The sequence below is a fragment of the Talpa europaea genome (genome assembly GCF_964194135.1).
Source record: "Talpa europaea genome assembly, chromosome: 5".
NCBI lineage: Eukaryota > Metazoa > Chordata > Mammalia > Eulipotyphla > Talpidae > Talpa > Talpa europaea.
Window position 1 is genome coordinate 79144475 of NC_140071.1, and position 15812 is coordinate 79160286.

The 15812-nt window shown below is 35.3% G+C and overlaps 1 protein-coding gene across 1 annotated transcript in view; it reads left to right on the top strand.

Annotated features, from left to right (window-relative positions):
- Positions 1 to 15812, top strand: part of STPG2 (sperm tail PG-rich repeat containing 2) — a gene marked incomplete at both ends in the record, with an annotated part of 288689 nt that overhangs the window by 60929 nt on the left and 211948 nt on the right. The window contains 2 exons of the mRNA XM_084232956.1: positions 11014 to 11126; positions 12619 to 12730. Of these exons, the coding sequence (XP_084089082.1) occupies positions 11014 to 11126; positions 12619 to 12730 (225 nt within the window). The remainder of the gene's footprint in view (positions 1 to 11013; positions 11127 to 12618; positions 12731 to 15812) is intronic.

The following is a 15812-nucleotide window of genomic DNA, read 5'->3' on the forward strand; positions in this document are numbered from 1 at the left end:
TTCAGGCCAGAGATGCAGGGGGTGAGAGGATTCTCCAGAGACAGAGCGGGGAGCAGAACAGGCAGATGTAGTGAAATACACTGCTGATAGGAGCAGCAGGCAAGACAGGAAAGGTCTGCTGTGCCATGTGGGTCACCTCTATGGCCGGGGAATTGAACTCATGCTGCAGTGGCTGTGGATAGCTTCATAGTGTTGTGTCTTTACCCCAGACAGAGGACAATCTTACAAGCAAATGGCACACTCACAGAAGACAATCTTACAAGCAAATGGCAATCAAAACCAGTCAAGAACTGCTATACTTATATCAGATAAAATAGAAATCCTGTTTAAAGGGTCAGTAAGAGATAGAAATGGGCATTAATATTGAGTGAAGTACAACAAGAGGAATGAACACTCATAACTGCCTGAGCACCAAGGTACACAGCAATTGTTAGCAGAACTGAAAAGAAATATTTCCAACAACAGAATCATATTAGAGGATTTTAATTATCCAAATACAACTTTACAAATCAACAAGACAGAATACATAAGGAAATATTTCCCTTAAATGAGGAGTGAGTTTAAAGGGGCTATCAGAAAACTATAGAACACTTCACCCCCAACCCACTGTGTGTACATTTTTTTTTCAAGTGCACATAGAACACTTTCATGAACAGATGACATGTTAAGACACAAGTCAACTTACAAAGATAAAAATCATATCAACTACTGTAACCATGTGCCCAAAGGATAGCAATCAACTATAAAAGAACAGGAAAGACCATAAGTTCATGGAAACTAAGCTCTAGGCTGCTCAGTAGATATTGCATTAAAGAAAAAAAGCAGAAATCAAAAATACCTCAAGACTAATGAAAGTGAGAAAACAACTATGAGAATTTATGAGTTGCAACAAAAACAAAGATGGGAGATAATTACAATACAAGCCCCCATTAAGAAGCAAGAAAAATACCAAAAAACTTAATTTTACAGCTAAAGCAACTTGAAATAGAGGGACAATCAAGACCTAAAGTTAGTAGAAGGAAAGAAATGATGAAAGTAAGGATAGAAATACATGATATAGAGATGAAAAAAACACAGTAAAACCCATAAAAATAAGATTCATCAAGAAGATAAACAAAACAGGTAATCTGTCTAGTTAGGTTAACAAAGAGGGAAAATATTAGTAAATAGAATCACAAATGAAAAAGGGGAGATTACCACAGATGGCATAGAAATGAAAAGGATCCAAAGTGATTACTATGAACACTATGTACCAATTACTATGAACACAAGATACTAGTAAATTGATAACATTTAAAAAATGGGCACATTTTTAGAATAATATAATTTACCAAGGTGAAACCAGAAGAAACAGAAGAGTTGATTAAATAAGCCAAAGCCCTGAAAATTGAAATAGCAATAAATTTTAAATGTACAAATGAATCCTATCAAATCTTTAGAGAAGAACTTATGCCCATGTTGCTCAATTTTTTACTAGAATTCCAAGAATTGGAAATGCTCACTAATCCATTTACTGATACTAATGTTATTTTAATGCTGAAATTACATAATAACACAAGAAAAAAGTTACAAGCTAATATACATGATGTTGATGTGAAAATCTTTAAGAATATACTGACAAATCAAATTCAATGATATAGTATAAGGACTGTACATCATGTTCAAGTGGTCTTTATCCAAGGGATGCAAGGATGGTTTAATATACATAAATAAATCAAAGTGGTAAGTTACGTTAACAAAAAGGAAAACTAAAAATCAAAATGCAAATAGATGCCAAGACATCACTTGATAAGATCCACTGCTCATTTATAATAAAATTCAAGGGCCTCTCCAGTTGCACAGTGATTGAGCACTGGGCTGCAAAGTTGCCCGCAGCCTCTGCATGGCTGGTTCGATCCCCGGCTCCGGCGAGGGTCCCACATGGCCGCAGACCTCTCCTGCCATGCCTGCTGCTCCCCTCAGCAGCGTACTTTGTCGGTCTGCCTGTTCTGCTCCCTGCTCTGCCTCTGGTGGATTCTCTCACCCTCCCGTGCTTCTGACTGTAGCCAGTGTTTATATAAATAAACATTTAAAAAAAATTCTAAATATAATGGGAATAGAAGAAACGATAGTGGTACTTAATGGTGAAAACTAAAATCTTCCTTTTAAGAATAGGAACAAGATTAGGTTGTCTACTGTCAACACTTCTGTTTGACTTAGCATTGGATGTTTTGGCTAGCGCAATCAGACTACAACAGGAAGCAAAGGAATTCAGTTGTAAAAAGTGAAACTATTATAATTGTAGATACTATGATGTATATATAGAAAACTCTAAAAAGACTACCAAAAAGTTATTAGCAACAATAAATGAATGCAGTAAAATGGCAGGTTCCAAAATCAATCTACAAAAATATGTTAAAATACAAAAAAAGGGGGAAATTTATAGAAATAATCACATTCATAATCTCAATCAAATACAGAACTTCCTAGTGGCACCGGGGTTAAGCACTGCACTGTGAAGCAGTCTGCAGCCTCTGCAGCACGAGTTCAATCCCCCAGCCTGCCAGGGAGCTAGCCACATGGCTCAGCAGACCTCTTCTGACTGGTCCGCTGCTCCTGTCAGCAGTGTACTTCGGTTGGTCTGCCTGTTCTGCTCCCCTCCCTCTGTTGAATCCTCTTGCCCCCTGCATCTCTGGCCTGTACGCCAGCTCTTGTTTGCATAAATAAATAAATCCTCAAAAAAATAAAAATTAATCAAATACCTAGGAATTAACCAAGGAAGTTAGGACTTACACAATAACATGCATAAAACATTATTAAATGATATAGATCATAACTTAAGAAGATGGAAAGACCATGCTTTTGTAGTGAGAGAATGAATATAGTTAAAATGACTTTTCTACCAAAAGTTACGTATAAATTTAATATGATGCCATTTGAATATGAACACTAATCTTTAAAGCTTTAGAATAACAAAATTTGTGTGAACCATAAAAATGTCTTGACTAACTAAAACAATCGTCAGAAAAAAAAAAGATCATCACCTTACCTGACTTTAAGGTAGTCTATAAAGCAATAGTAATTAAAATAATATGGAAATGGAATAAGAATAGAGGCATGAGTCAAAGTCTTCAAAGCCCCAGAAATAAATCGACCTGTATATCAATACACAATGTTTAATAAGGTAGTCACGATAATACATGAGGAAAAGAGACAGTCTCTATCAAATTGTGCTGGAAAAACTAGACAGTGACATATAAAAGAGTAAAGTAGTATCATTCTTCTAGCTCTATTCACAAAAATAGTTTCAAAATGGGCATCCTCAGTGGTGCAGCGGTTGAGCGCTGGGCTGTAAAGCTGCCTGCAGCCTCTGCAGCACCGGTTTGAACCCCGTTTGCTGGCCAAGGGTCCCACATGGTGCATAGACCTCTCCTGCCGCACCCGCTGCTCCCCTCAGTAGTTTTGTTTTGTCGGTCTGCCTGTTCTGCTCCCCGCTCTGTCTCTAGTGAATTCTCTCACCCTCCCACACTTCTAACTGTACCCAGTGCTTGTATAAATAAATAAATAAATCTTAAAAAAATAGTTTCAAAATGATTAAAATTTTAGATACAGGACCTGCAAAAATGAGGTACAGAGTTAGAATCATTGGCTATACATGCTATGAGATCAAAGATAAAGATATTTTTGGAGACTCAACCCCTACAGCAAGGTAAATTAAAGCAAAAGTGAACAATTGGGGTTACCTCTAATTGAAAAGTTTTTAAATAGTGAAAGAAAATATAAGTAGGTTGAAAAAGCATCTGATGGAGTGGAGGGAAGATACTTACACATACACAACCAAACAAAGGTTGATATCCAAGATATACAAATAATTTATTCCATGTAACAACACAAACCAAACCAATTAATAAATCAACAGAGGATTTGAATACATAATTCACCAACAAGAAGATTTAGAAGACCAGTAGACTCATGGGAAAATGCTTGTCTTTATTTTTAATAAGAGAGATACATGTCAAACCACAATGAAATATCATCTCATATCTATGAGTATGACACATGTTAAGAAGACTCCCAGCAACAAGTGCTGGAGAGGATGTGGACAAAGAAAAGCCCTATTTAACTGTTGCTGTGAATGTAGAATTGCATAGCTATTTTTGAAAATGACATGGATTTACTTTAAAAATATAAAAATGTCTAGTTCTTTAATCCATTTGAGTTGGTTTTTGTCCATGGTGTGAGGTAGTAGTCAAGTTTTATTCTTTTGCATGTAGCGACCCAGTTTTCCCAGCACCGTTTATTGAACAAACTTTCTTTGCTCCAGTGCATATTCTTATAAGACCTGAAACCATAAAATATATAGAAGGAAATATAGGCAAAACTCTACATGACATGCACCTCAAAGACATCTTTACAGACACATCACCCAAAACAGTGATAGTGAAGGCAAAGATAAACAGCAGGGACTACATCAAATTAAAGAGCGTCTGCACAAAAAAAGAGACAATAACCAAAACAAAGAGAATCCCTACTGACTGGGAGCACATTTTTGCACACAACACTAATGATAAAGGACTGATCACAAAAATCTACAAAGAGCTGATGAGACTTAACAAAAACAAAGAAAATAATCCAGTCAAAAAATGGGCAGAAGAGCTATAAAGAAACTTCTCCAAAGAGGAAATACAAATGTCCACCAGGCATATGAAAAAATGTTTAACATCCCTTGTAATCAGGGAAATGCAAATCAAAACTACAATGAGATACCATCTCACCCCAGTGAGAATGGCACATATTAAAAACACTAACAACAACAAATGTTGGTGAGGATGTGGAGAAAAAGGAACTCTCCTGCACTGTTGGTGGGAGTGCAAACTGGTCCAACCACTGTGGAGAGCTGTGTGGAGATTACTCAACCTACTAAAGACAGAGCTTCCATATGATCCAGCAATTCCACTCCTAGGTATTTACCCAAAGGACACAGAGACATCAATTCCAAAGAGCACCTGCACCCCTGTGTTTACAACAGCACTCTTTACAATAGCTAAGCATTGGAAACAACCAAATGCCCAAAAACAGATGACTGGATCAAGAAGATGTGGTACATATACACCATGGAATATTACTCAGCATTCATAAAGGATAAACACATGCAATTTGCAGCAACATGGATGGAACTGGAAGGGATCATGCTCAGCGAAATAAGCCAGAAAGAAAAACAAAAATACTGGATGGTCTCGCTCCTAGCAGGAATCTAGAAAACCTAAATTAGGGACCAGGAAAAAGAATAACTATAAGAAAGGAAAAAATCAAAATCAACAAACAACTATGAACCAGAGACACACTATGGAGGGCAGGGAAAGGAGGGTTTGGGATCAAAATAAGGGGGTTGCAATTGTATGGGGAATATATAAATAAGATTTAAAGAATAAAAAAATATTTTTTTTCTTTTTTTAAATTTTATTTTTATATTCCCCATACATCTACAACCCCCTTATTTTGACCCCAAGCCCTCCATTCCCTTCCCCCCACCCCCTATAGAGTGTCTCTGGTTCATAGTTGTTTGTTGATTTTGATTTTTCTTCCTTATAGTTATTCCCTTATTTAAGTTTTCTAGATTCCTGTTATGAGTGAGTCCATCTGGTATTTTTCTTTTTCTTTCTGGCTTATTTCGCTGAGCATGATCCCTTCCAGCTCCATCCATGTTGCTGCAAATTGCATGTGTTTATCTTTTTTTGAATGCTGAGTAATATTCCATGGTGTATATGTACCACATCTTCTTGATCCAGTCATCTATTTTTGGGCATTTGGGTTGTTTCCAAAGCTTAGCTATTGTAAACAGTGCTGCTATAAACATAGGGGTGCAGGTGCTCTTTGGAATTGATGTTTCTGTGTCCTTTGGGTAAATACCTAGGAGTGGAATTGCTGGATCATATGGAAGCTCTATGTTTAGTAGGTCAAGAAATCTGCACACAGCATTCCATAGTGGTTGGACCAGTTTGCACTCCCACCAGCAGTGCAGGGGAGTTCCTTTTTCTCCACACCCTCACCAACATTTGTTGTTGCTAGTTTTTTTGATATGTGCCATTCTCACTGGTGTAAGATGGTGTCTCATTGTAGTTTTTATTTGCATTTCCCTGATTACAAGTGATGTTGAACATTTTTTTCATATGCCTGTTGGCCATTTGCATTTCCTCTTTAGAGAGTTTCTTGACTACATCAAATTAAAGAGCTTCTGCACAGCAAAAGAGACAATAACAAAAACAAAGAGAAACCCCACCGACTGGGAGAACATTTTTGCACACAACACCAATGATAAAGGACTGTTCACAAAAATCTACAAAGAGCTGATGAGAGTCAACAAAAACAAAGAAAATAATCCAGTCAATAAAAAGATCAAATAAATAAAAATATAAAAATGGAAATATTGTATGACTCAGAAATCCTATTCTTGGGCATCTATCCTATGAAGATGAAACCATAAATTCAGTATTCATCACAGCATTATTAATAATACCTAGGACATGAAAACAACCTCACTGCTCATTAACAGAGGTTTGGATTCAAAAGTATGGTATATCCATACTATGGAATACAATTCAACCATAAGGAAAGAAGAAAAATGTTGCAATTTGTAGGAAAATGGAAACTATCAGAGATACTCTGTGAAGTAAGGCAAAGCAGAATGACAAAGACAAATATTTAACTTTTATATAGGATGATTCAACAAAGCAAAATAATTGAAAAACTAGCAGATACTAATAAATGAAATAATGCTCCTGATGTTAGAGGGAGGAAAAAGAGACGAAGGGGGAAATATTAAAGGGGATGTTGGTAGGGAAAAAGGAAAATAACAAATGGGCAATAAGTCCATGAAATGATGCTCAACATAGTAAGGGAATTGAAAATAATAACTGTGATTATTTTGTATGAAATGACCTCACACATTAGATTGACTATTATCTTAAAAAATAAAAAAAAAATATTTGCCAGTTCCATCACATACATTTTAGTATTGTACAGTAAAAGGATTTTTCTAATAATAGCTTGAATGGTGTGTGTATGTGTGTGCATAATCTTTGCTTCTTCTGGATTGTCTTGAAATTATTAAACATTTGAAACACAAAATATCAATAATGTAAATTAGCCTGAATACAACTCCTTGAACATATTTCTGTTCAAGGTCCCAAATTACTGCATTAAAATCATTAATATAAAACCTTAACACATTTTTTTTTAGGTAACAAAAATATGATGTAAAAAATATTTTTATCCCAATGCTCTACTTCAAATACTGTTTTTTTTTTAATGTTTAGGTTATAGTAAATCTATAAATTAGATATGTTCCTACATAAAATAGATGAAATATCTAATGTAGCCATATTATATTAGAACAGAGTTATAATTTGTTCTTTTGCCATAAAAATGTATGTGTACTCTAAAACCCATGGTTCTATTAGGTAGTTATATCGAAAAGATGGTGTGGATACTTATTTTAGCAAAGAAAGTGTGGCTCATCACTCTCTTTTCCTGAAGAGCTGCAAGTTACAGCAGTCTTTGGAGTTGCCACTGACCCAAAGGAATAGACTACTTTTCAACTTTTAATGGATGCCATGGGTCTCCCAGTGTTTTTCTACTAGCATCTGCTGTTCTGCAGGAAATGTGAGACTGTCGTTCTTCTCTGCTATTCTGCTAATTAGAGTATCTGTCTCTGCACCCTTGGGTCCAAAACTTTTGTGTTATCTGATTGCCTTATTTACTTTTGTCTTATAGTAAGAATAACAAGCCAGCGTATATACTGTATGTTATTAGGATTAATGAAGTAGCTCTTTCCATTTTTATTCATAACTCTGTTCCTTATATGACTTACAGCACTCTGGATGGGAATCGCATATCAACTATACTACCTACTTATGATGATGATGATATCTTTCTCTGATATCATGCTTTATATTGTTATAGTTTAATATAGTGTGTTAGAGCTGAATGTCCATCGTGAAGAGGGAAACATACCTTTCTGTTACTTATATCAAAATTTATTAAAAGGGATGTACATATTGATAATCCAAACACATTGAAAGCCCAGTACTGGAAATATTATTAGTGGAAATATTCATTAATTATTTTAATTTACATAACAAGATCTCCCAGATTTGTTGGGTTGTGGATTCCAAGGAGTCACAATTATGTTAATAAATCAAATATCTATATATCTTGTCTCTACTTGTGGACGTACAGGATCTCTGGCCTTCTGCAGAGTTTTACTTTTCAGGAGTTTCTGGAAGCCTTCAAAGGCTGAGATAGCTGCCGCTCCACCAGCCACTGCAGTCTCCTGCTGGATGGTGCTTACTCCTTGGCATTTTCCATTATGTTGTTGATCGTCACTAAAGCTACACCATGAGCAGGGATGCCCTTCTCATTTTGTGTTTGAATACATTAGGTCTAAAAGTAGCACTGTTTTTTTAACCAGTGTTTTAATGAAACAGGATTTTTAGTGTTTTTTTTTTTATCATAGTTCTTTTGTATTCTCTGAATGCAGGCATAAATTCAGTGGGGACTGTCTTTGTTTGGGTGCAAAAAGAATCAACAGAATATACTTAGTATTTAGCATTGGACTCTTATGACACCAAAATTTTCTTACTGCATGAGGCTCATCATAATTAACTTTAATAGGATTAATTTTCGCATTTTGATTGGTTTGGTCTATTAGTTCCCAGATATTCCAAAATGTATCTGAATCCTATTTCAACTTGCTGGTAACTCCCTACAAACTATCTTTAGCTTCCATGTCCTCCACTACCCCACCCAAAGAAAAAAAAATGATATTTACTAAAATAAACCAAGAAATTTTTAGAAAAACTATAATTCAATTTCTTTGTGATCTGGCATCTTTTAAAAAATAATTAACAAAGGTCTCATTTCACTTCATACAATAATCAAAATTTGGTCAAAGAATGTGTTGGTCCTTATTTAATTCTTTAAGATCAGGTGGGTGAAGAAGGGAAAACTTAGTTTCATTGTATTTTATTCTATAATATCTGAGGGCTATTTGTTAGTAAGAAGTTCTAGGAATAAAAGAAGTTTTAACATGGTAACGTTTCAGTGCTATGCCAGCTTTTTTTTTTTTAACTTTGTTGTGGCATTCTTATGCTTTCTAGAGTGGTGCAATTAACTAGAAAATCTGTACTTATAGCTTAGAAGGACCAAATGGCTGTTCTTCCAATTTATATCCAACAACCGGAGTCAAGAATAAAGAGGGTATTAGCATTCTCTCACTGTAATGTCACTGGTTCAAATATCCAAGGGTATTAATAGTTCTGAGAATTGCTTCCTACTACTATCTGTCTATCCTTTTCTCCAGTGTCTGTCTAAGGGTTCAACTTAGGCTTTTATTTCACTCATTGAGGTCTTTTTCTGGTTGTGTTCTGCCTGTGATTTTTTTTTTCTCCAGAAGTGCCTTCAAGTTTCTGGCATATGGATATTACCTTCTGAATTTCTAGCTCTAATAATTTGAATTTACTTTATATACTTATTTTGAAATTTTGGTGGGGGTGAGATAAATATTAGTTTGGGTCACCATTTTAAATGAGAATTGTGCTTTCTATACCACTTAATAGTTTTACATATTAATTTAATGTTGTATATGATGATGAACTTTGTTAGATGTTGATTCCAATATTCTAGAATAGTAATAGTCAACTAGAACAACAGACACACTGTTCTATGCAGTTAAACTATGTTATGGGGATTTATTTGAAAATATATATAGTAGTTATTTTATTCTGCCTTCATTTTAAAGCTGTATTTTTTACAAATGTGAATGAAAATTGAGTTTAAATAGACTGGAGTTTATATTCTATTCATTAAAAATGATGATTGTTGATTTCTTGTCACATACAATTTCTTTGGTAAGGTCTGATTTTTACATCAAGCATTACCAATACCAATAAATTTGATTTATTTTTACATATTTGTAACTCTTTGAAAACTTTATATGAACCTGTTATAGTTTTATTTTTTAGATTAATTTTTATTTATGCATACAAGAACTGGGGTGTAGGCTAGAGGTGTGGGGCCAGTGAGAGGATTCATCAGAGACAAAGTGGGGAGCAGAACAGGTGGATCTACTGAAATACACTGCTGAGGGTAGCAGCAGGCAAGACAGGAGAGATGTGTTATGCCATATGGGCTAGCTCCCTGGTGGAGGGCCGAACTCATGTTGCAGTGGCTGGCTATGATATCTTTATAGTGCTGAGACTTTAACTCCTGAGCCACTAGGGAGACCCAGAACTTGTTATGGTTTTAAATACCAGGTAGTTATCTAATTTCTGTTGATGTTTGAATTTTAATTTAATTTCTTAAGATCAATTTAATAAAGGTCATCTTTAATAGCCTTCCCATTTCCTAAATCATACAACTCAGCTCCTCCCTTCCATTTTTTAAATTATGGGGAGCTAATTTTCTTTACTCTTAACGTTTAGATTGCTGAATGCACTGTCGGAAGCAAAGCTGTTCATATTGGTTGAGGATAGGTCAAAACTAGGGCACTTTTCTGAGAATCCTGGCTGACACAGGGGTGGGATAGGACATAGAAGTGATAATTTAGCTTGAAATCTATCAAGGAATTTTTGAAGATTTACTCCTCAACTAAGGCTATTCTTGTAGTAGAAGTATATCTAAGTAAAAGTAAACATTATTTTATGATTTATTTTTTAATTTTTTTTTTAAAGATTTGTTTTATTTATTTATTCGAGCACTGGGTACAGTCAGAAGTGCGAGGGTGAGAGAATTCACAGAGCCAGAGCAGGGAACAGAACAGGCAGACTGAAGAAATACACGGCTGAGGGGAGCAGCAGGTGCTGTAGGAGAGGTCTGTCGCACCATGTGGGATCCTCGCTGGAGGCCAGGGATCGAACCAGCACTGCAGAGGCTGTGGGCAGCCTTGCAGCCCAGTGCTCAACCACTGCGCCACCAGGGGAGGCCCTATTTTATGATTTAAACTACAAATATACCCTTCTTTTTTTTTTACCCTAGAATTTTTCCAATGCAACTTTGAGATACAAAGGAATACATTTTGGCAATTCTTTGGGAAGATTGCAATTGCCTGTAAAGACATGGCCTGGTCCTGGACACTATGACATAGTCCTGTAAGTAATTAAACTAGTATACCTGTTATTGGGAATAGGCCTGGGTTTTGCTGCATGTTACTACCAAAAAGCCAGTAAGCAGATACAGGAATTGAATATATAAGTGCTTTTATTTTTCAGATCAGTGGCCACTGATCTAAGAGAATGGTGGGCATAGCACTCTGAAGAGACCATTCCGCTATGGCCATTGATCTGAGAGAATGGAGAGAACATTCTGCCATCTCATCTCGAGCTGGCCCTTCTGTAATGAATTAGACAAAGCCAGTCATAGCAAATAGCTCATCAGCACAGCCCATAATAGTTGATGTTCTTGGTGTTCATCACGTTTAGCTCTGTTATCAGCCTCCTGGATGTCTTGACCTTGGTACATCCTGGCCTCCTTGATTAACTTCTGATGGTGTCAACATCTGGCACTCACTTGGGCATCATTGGGCAGGAAACTCAGTTCAAAGCAAAAATTTTCATTTAAATAAAATTAATTATTAACATATTGTGTATGTGCAGATTCCTTTATTAGGTATGGTGCCTTTTCCTTCCTCCCTAGCCTTCTATCACAACTTTGTATAGTTTTGTACTATAAAGTATTTTATTGATTTAGACTAGATGATACTATTATGGAATAAAAAATCAATATTAAGAACTCTAATTAGTATTACCTGCACAAAAGCTTTTGCTTTTTATGGGCTAGTTACTGTGTTAGATGTTTTACATGTATTACCTTTTAAAATCACCACAAATCTCTTTGCAGTTACTATTGTCATACCTATTTCATCAGTGAACAAGGAAAGGAAGAGAATACATAACTTATTCAATAATATGTTATCAGGCAGAATGAGGGGCATTCAAGGACCCCCAAACCTGCCTTCTTAAGAGGGCTCTGCGATCTGCCACATGAAGACAAAACATCTAATATGAAGCTTATAAAAATCAGGTGCTATCTGTATAATTACACTGCTAGTAGATCACAGTGCTAGGATTCAAATCTGACTACAAAGCTTGGGCTCTTAATTATTGCTTATTTAAGTTCCTTATTTTTTGAGGTTGTGTAAATTTCAATGACAATAAGTTCCATTTTCATCTTTAACGACCTATGTACATTCATTTTTCTGATAGTTTTCTGATATAAGCAACATAGCAGTATTTTCTCCTTATTTTAGAAATAATTGAAATAATGAAGGATTTGGAATTTTAAAGATATTTTATGGCATTTTAAGTGTTTTTTTTTCTTTTGGTAGCTTTTAATTTAAACTCATGACATAAATTCCACATCCTTTATTTTTTCTTGGTGCCATTATTAGGATAGATTTATTATAATACTCTGAATTGAAAAATGCTGAAGTAACTAACATAAATGATGCATTTTACACTCCCAGATTTTCTTATTATTGTTTATTTTTTAAACAAAATGTTGATGGAAAAATTGTCTTTGCTTGTATGAACATTTATATTTTTGAAATTGAGAATGTTTCAATTCTATTTGAATTTTTTAAAGGAAAAAGGTACCACATTATGAAAACATTAACATCAAGAAAGAGGAAAGGCAAAATTATTGCTCTTATCTCCCACGATTTTTTGAAGCAATAATATTGCAGGAAGAAAAAAAAGTAAGTAAAAAGTAGCCATTTTATGTGCTCTATAGATTTTTTAGATCACTGAAACTTATTATCATGCAGATTGCTCTTAGATTACTATATCTGATAGTTGTTACTCAACAAATATTATGGAAAGAACTCTTTAAAATCATTGTGAGTCATCCACCTCTCTGCTTGAACACATCTTGTGATGTAGAACCCACAGCTGTTAAAGACTTTTTGTTTCAGTAGCAGGTAATACTGTTTCTTGAAATTTCTTTCTTAAACTGACCTAAATGTAGCTATCTTTTCCCAGTGACTTTTTTCAATCTAGCTTTTAGTCTTTTCTGGCAAGGATAAATGTTCTTACTAGCTTTCAGTGTTCTCTCATTTAATGCAAGACAATTTAGTTTCCTTTGACATTATCTAGGGATCTTCATTTTGTGAATCTTCTTTTTCAAATGTGATATCCAGAGCCAAGGACACCATTCATGCTATAGTCTGATTAGTATGTTGTGAGATTTTGATCTTCCTTGTTCTGGATAAAGAATATTTATTTTTATAAATTCCCAAGTTCCATTCATAATTTTAATAGAATAACAATCATATACTTCAAAGAGGATAAAAACTACTAATTTAGAATCTTTGGATTGTAATGGGTATAATTATCTCAAAATATATTGAGTAAAAGGTGAAAAAAGCCTTTGGGTTCATACTAAAGTTCTATTTATTTTCTAAAAGAATTGATAACTAGAATTCAGATTTATAGGTAGTATCTTATTTTGAATATTTGTAGAAACACGTAGAAATTAAACTAAGAAATTTATTTACTATTCTTTTTTTAAAAGATTTATTGATTGATTGATTTATACATATATACATACAAGCACTGGGTACAGTCAAAAGCGCAGAAGGGTGAGAGAATTCACCAGAGCCAGAGCGGGGAGCAGAGCAGGCAGAAGGAACGAAGTACACTGCTGAGGGGAGCAGCGGGCTGCAGAAGAGGTCTGCGCGCCATGTGGGATCCTCCTCCGGTGGCCGGGGAGGAACTGGGGATCGAACCAGCGCTGCAGATGCTGCGGGCGGCTTCGCAACCCAACACTCAACCACTGCGCCACCGGGGAGGCCCTATTTACTATTCATTTTTAATAGAACTTTTTTCTTAGATATTCAGACATCTTTCTATTAAGTTATCTGTAAGTCTTCTTTTATAATGTTACCCTACAGTTTTATAAGGAGAAAGTTTATGTGTATTAGATGCCTTTTAAATTAATATCATGACATATCACATTTTTATTACTTAGCTGTTGAGATTACTATGGTTTGATGAATATTCTTGTTTTGTTTTGTTTTTAAAATTCTGGATGGCAATTATATCAACATGAAGAAGAATTATAATTGGTAGCAATGGAATAAATTGCATTTATTGAAATATTAGCATCTGTTTATCCTATTCTTACTGTAAAATCTTCAATTTATTGCAAGTTTTTTAAGGATGGGGACTATGTATCATTTACCATTATGTCTATATGTTTATTATAGTACCTTTAATATAATAAGGGTTCAATTAGTACTTATTTAATAAACGCATGAAGAAGGGATTTAAAACATTCTCATTTTTTAAATACCAACATTTATATTTTAGAGGGTCATACTTTTTGAAAAAAAACTTAAAAGAACTGTTTTAAATTCACAGCAAAATTGAGAAAAAGGTAGAGAGATTTCCCATGTTCCCTCTGTCCTCACATTTGCATAGTCTTTCTAACTACATCCCTCACCAGAGTGGTGTATTTGTTAGTTGATGATGCTACATTGATATACCCAAAGTCTATAGCTTACATTTGATTCACTTTTAGTGTTGTACATTCTTTAGATTTGTACAAATGCATAATGAATGACTCTCTCTCACACATACACATACACACACACACACATAAAATTACAGAATCATACAGAATATTTTCACTGCCCCAAAAATGCATACTCATGCTTCTCTGCCTCTTGGGAGAGAAGAGAGAAATCTTGGCAACAAATAATATTTTTATTGTCTCCGTAGTTTTGTCTTTTCCATGCAGCAGTATAAAAATTGACATTTTTCACTTAATAATATACTTTGAAGCTTCTTCCATTTTTTTCGTGGTTTGATAGTTCATCTCTTTTAACTAAATAATATTCTGTTTTATGAATTTACTTCAGTTTATTCATTAACCTACTGAAGATTATCTCGGGTGCTGGGAAGGTTGGAGCATCCTGGGTACATCCTGATTTACAGATCTGCTGAAGACTGCTTTGTTCCAGCTGCAGCAGCACTGCTGTGGGAGTCGGGTGGGGTGGCAGCAGCATCAGCAGCATCAGCAGCTCAGGACTTTTAGGGTAATGCAACCTATGGCTTTTAAGAAAACACATACCCCACAGCAGGAATCCTCTGAGAATGTTGCTGTGTGGCTGCTATTCCTTGCCCAACGTGTGAAAATTATACCAGATTTAGAAGCCTGTCATCACAGAAGTTCATCTGGAATTCATTCTACCAGGAGAAGAACTCTTGACAAAATGCAGCTTCTTTCTATCCTGAAAGACACAGACCTAGCCACTTCCTCAGAACCAGGAAAAATTGCAGAACAGTGAAGCAAAACTGAGCTATGTTAATGTATATAACATTTCACATGAACAGGGTCATTCAGGGTGGTTGTAGAGAAAACTTTATCCTATGTGTACACCTACACTGTGGTGGGCCTATCTTCAGACATGCTGGATGTGCTGTGATTGATTCCTTGTCTTCTTACCTCAGAGAGCAAGCTTTTGAGGCACATAAAGAGAAAAATTTAATCAGATGACTGAGGCCATGGCAGAATCATTGAGAATACTGGAGAAAACCCATCAAAGAGTTCATCCTGTAAACTGCTAAACTGTTGTAAATTTGAACCACTTTTGTGCAGTGACTCAGAAAAAAACCAGGAAGTTGGGCAGCAAGAACTGGTCCTGAGTAAACAGGGGGACAAAGTGGCTCCAAGAGAACTCCTGACAGACTATACAGAGGAGCCATTCAGGAAAGGTGACATTGTGACTTCAGCTATTTCTGGGAAGGTTGAAAGGAAAGCTCAACTGTAGGACTTTA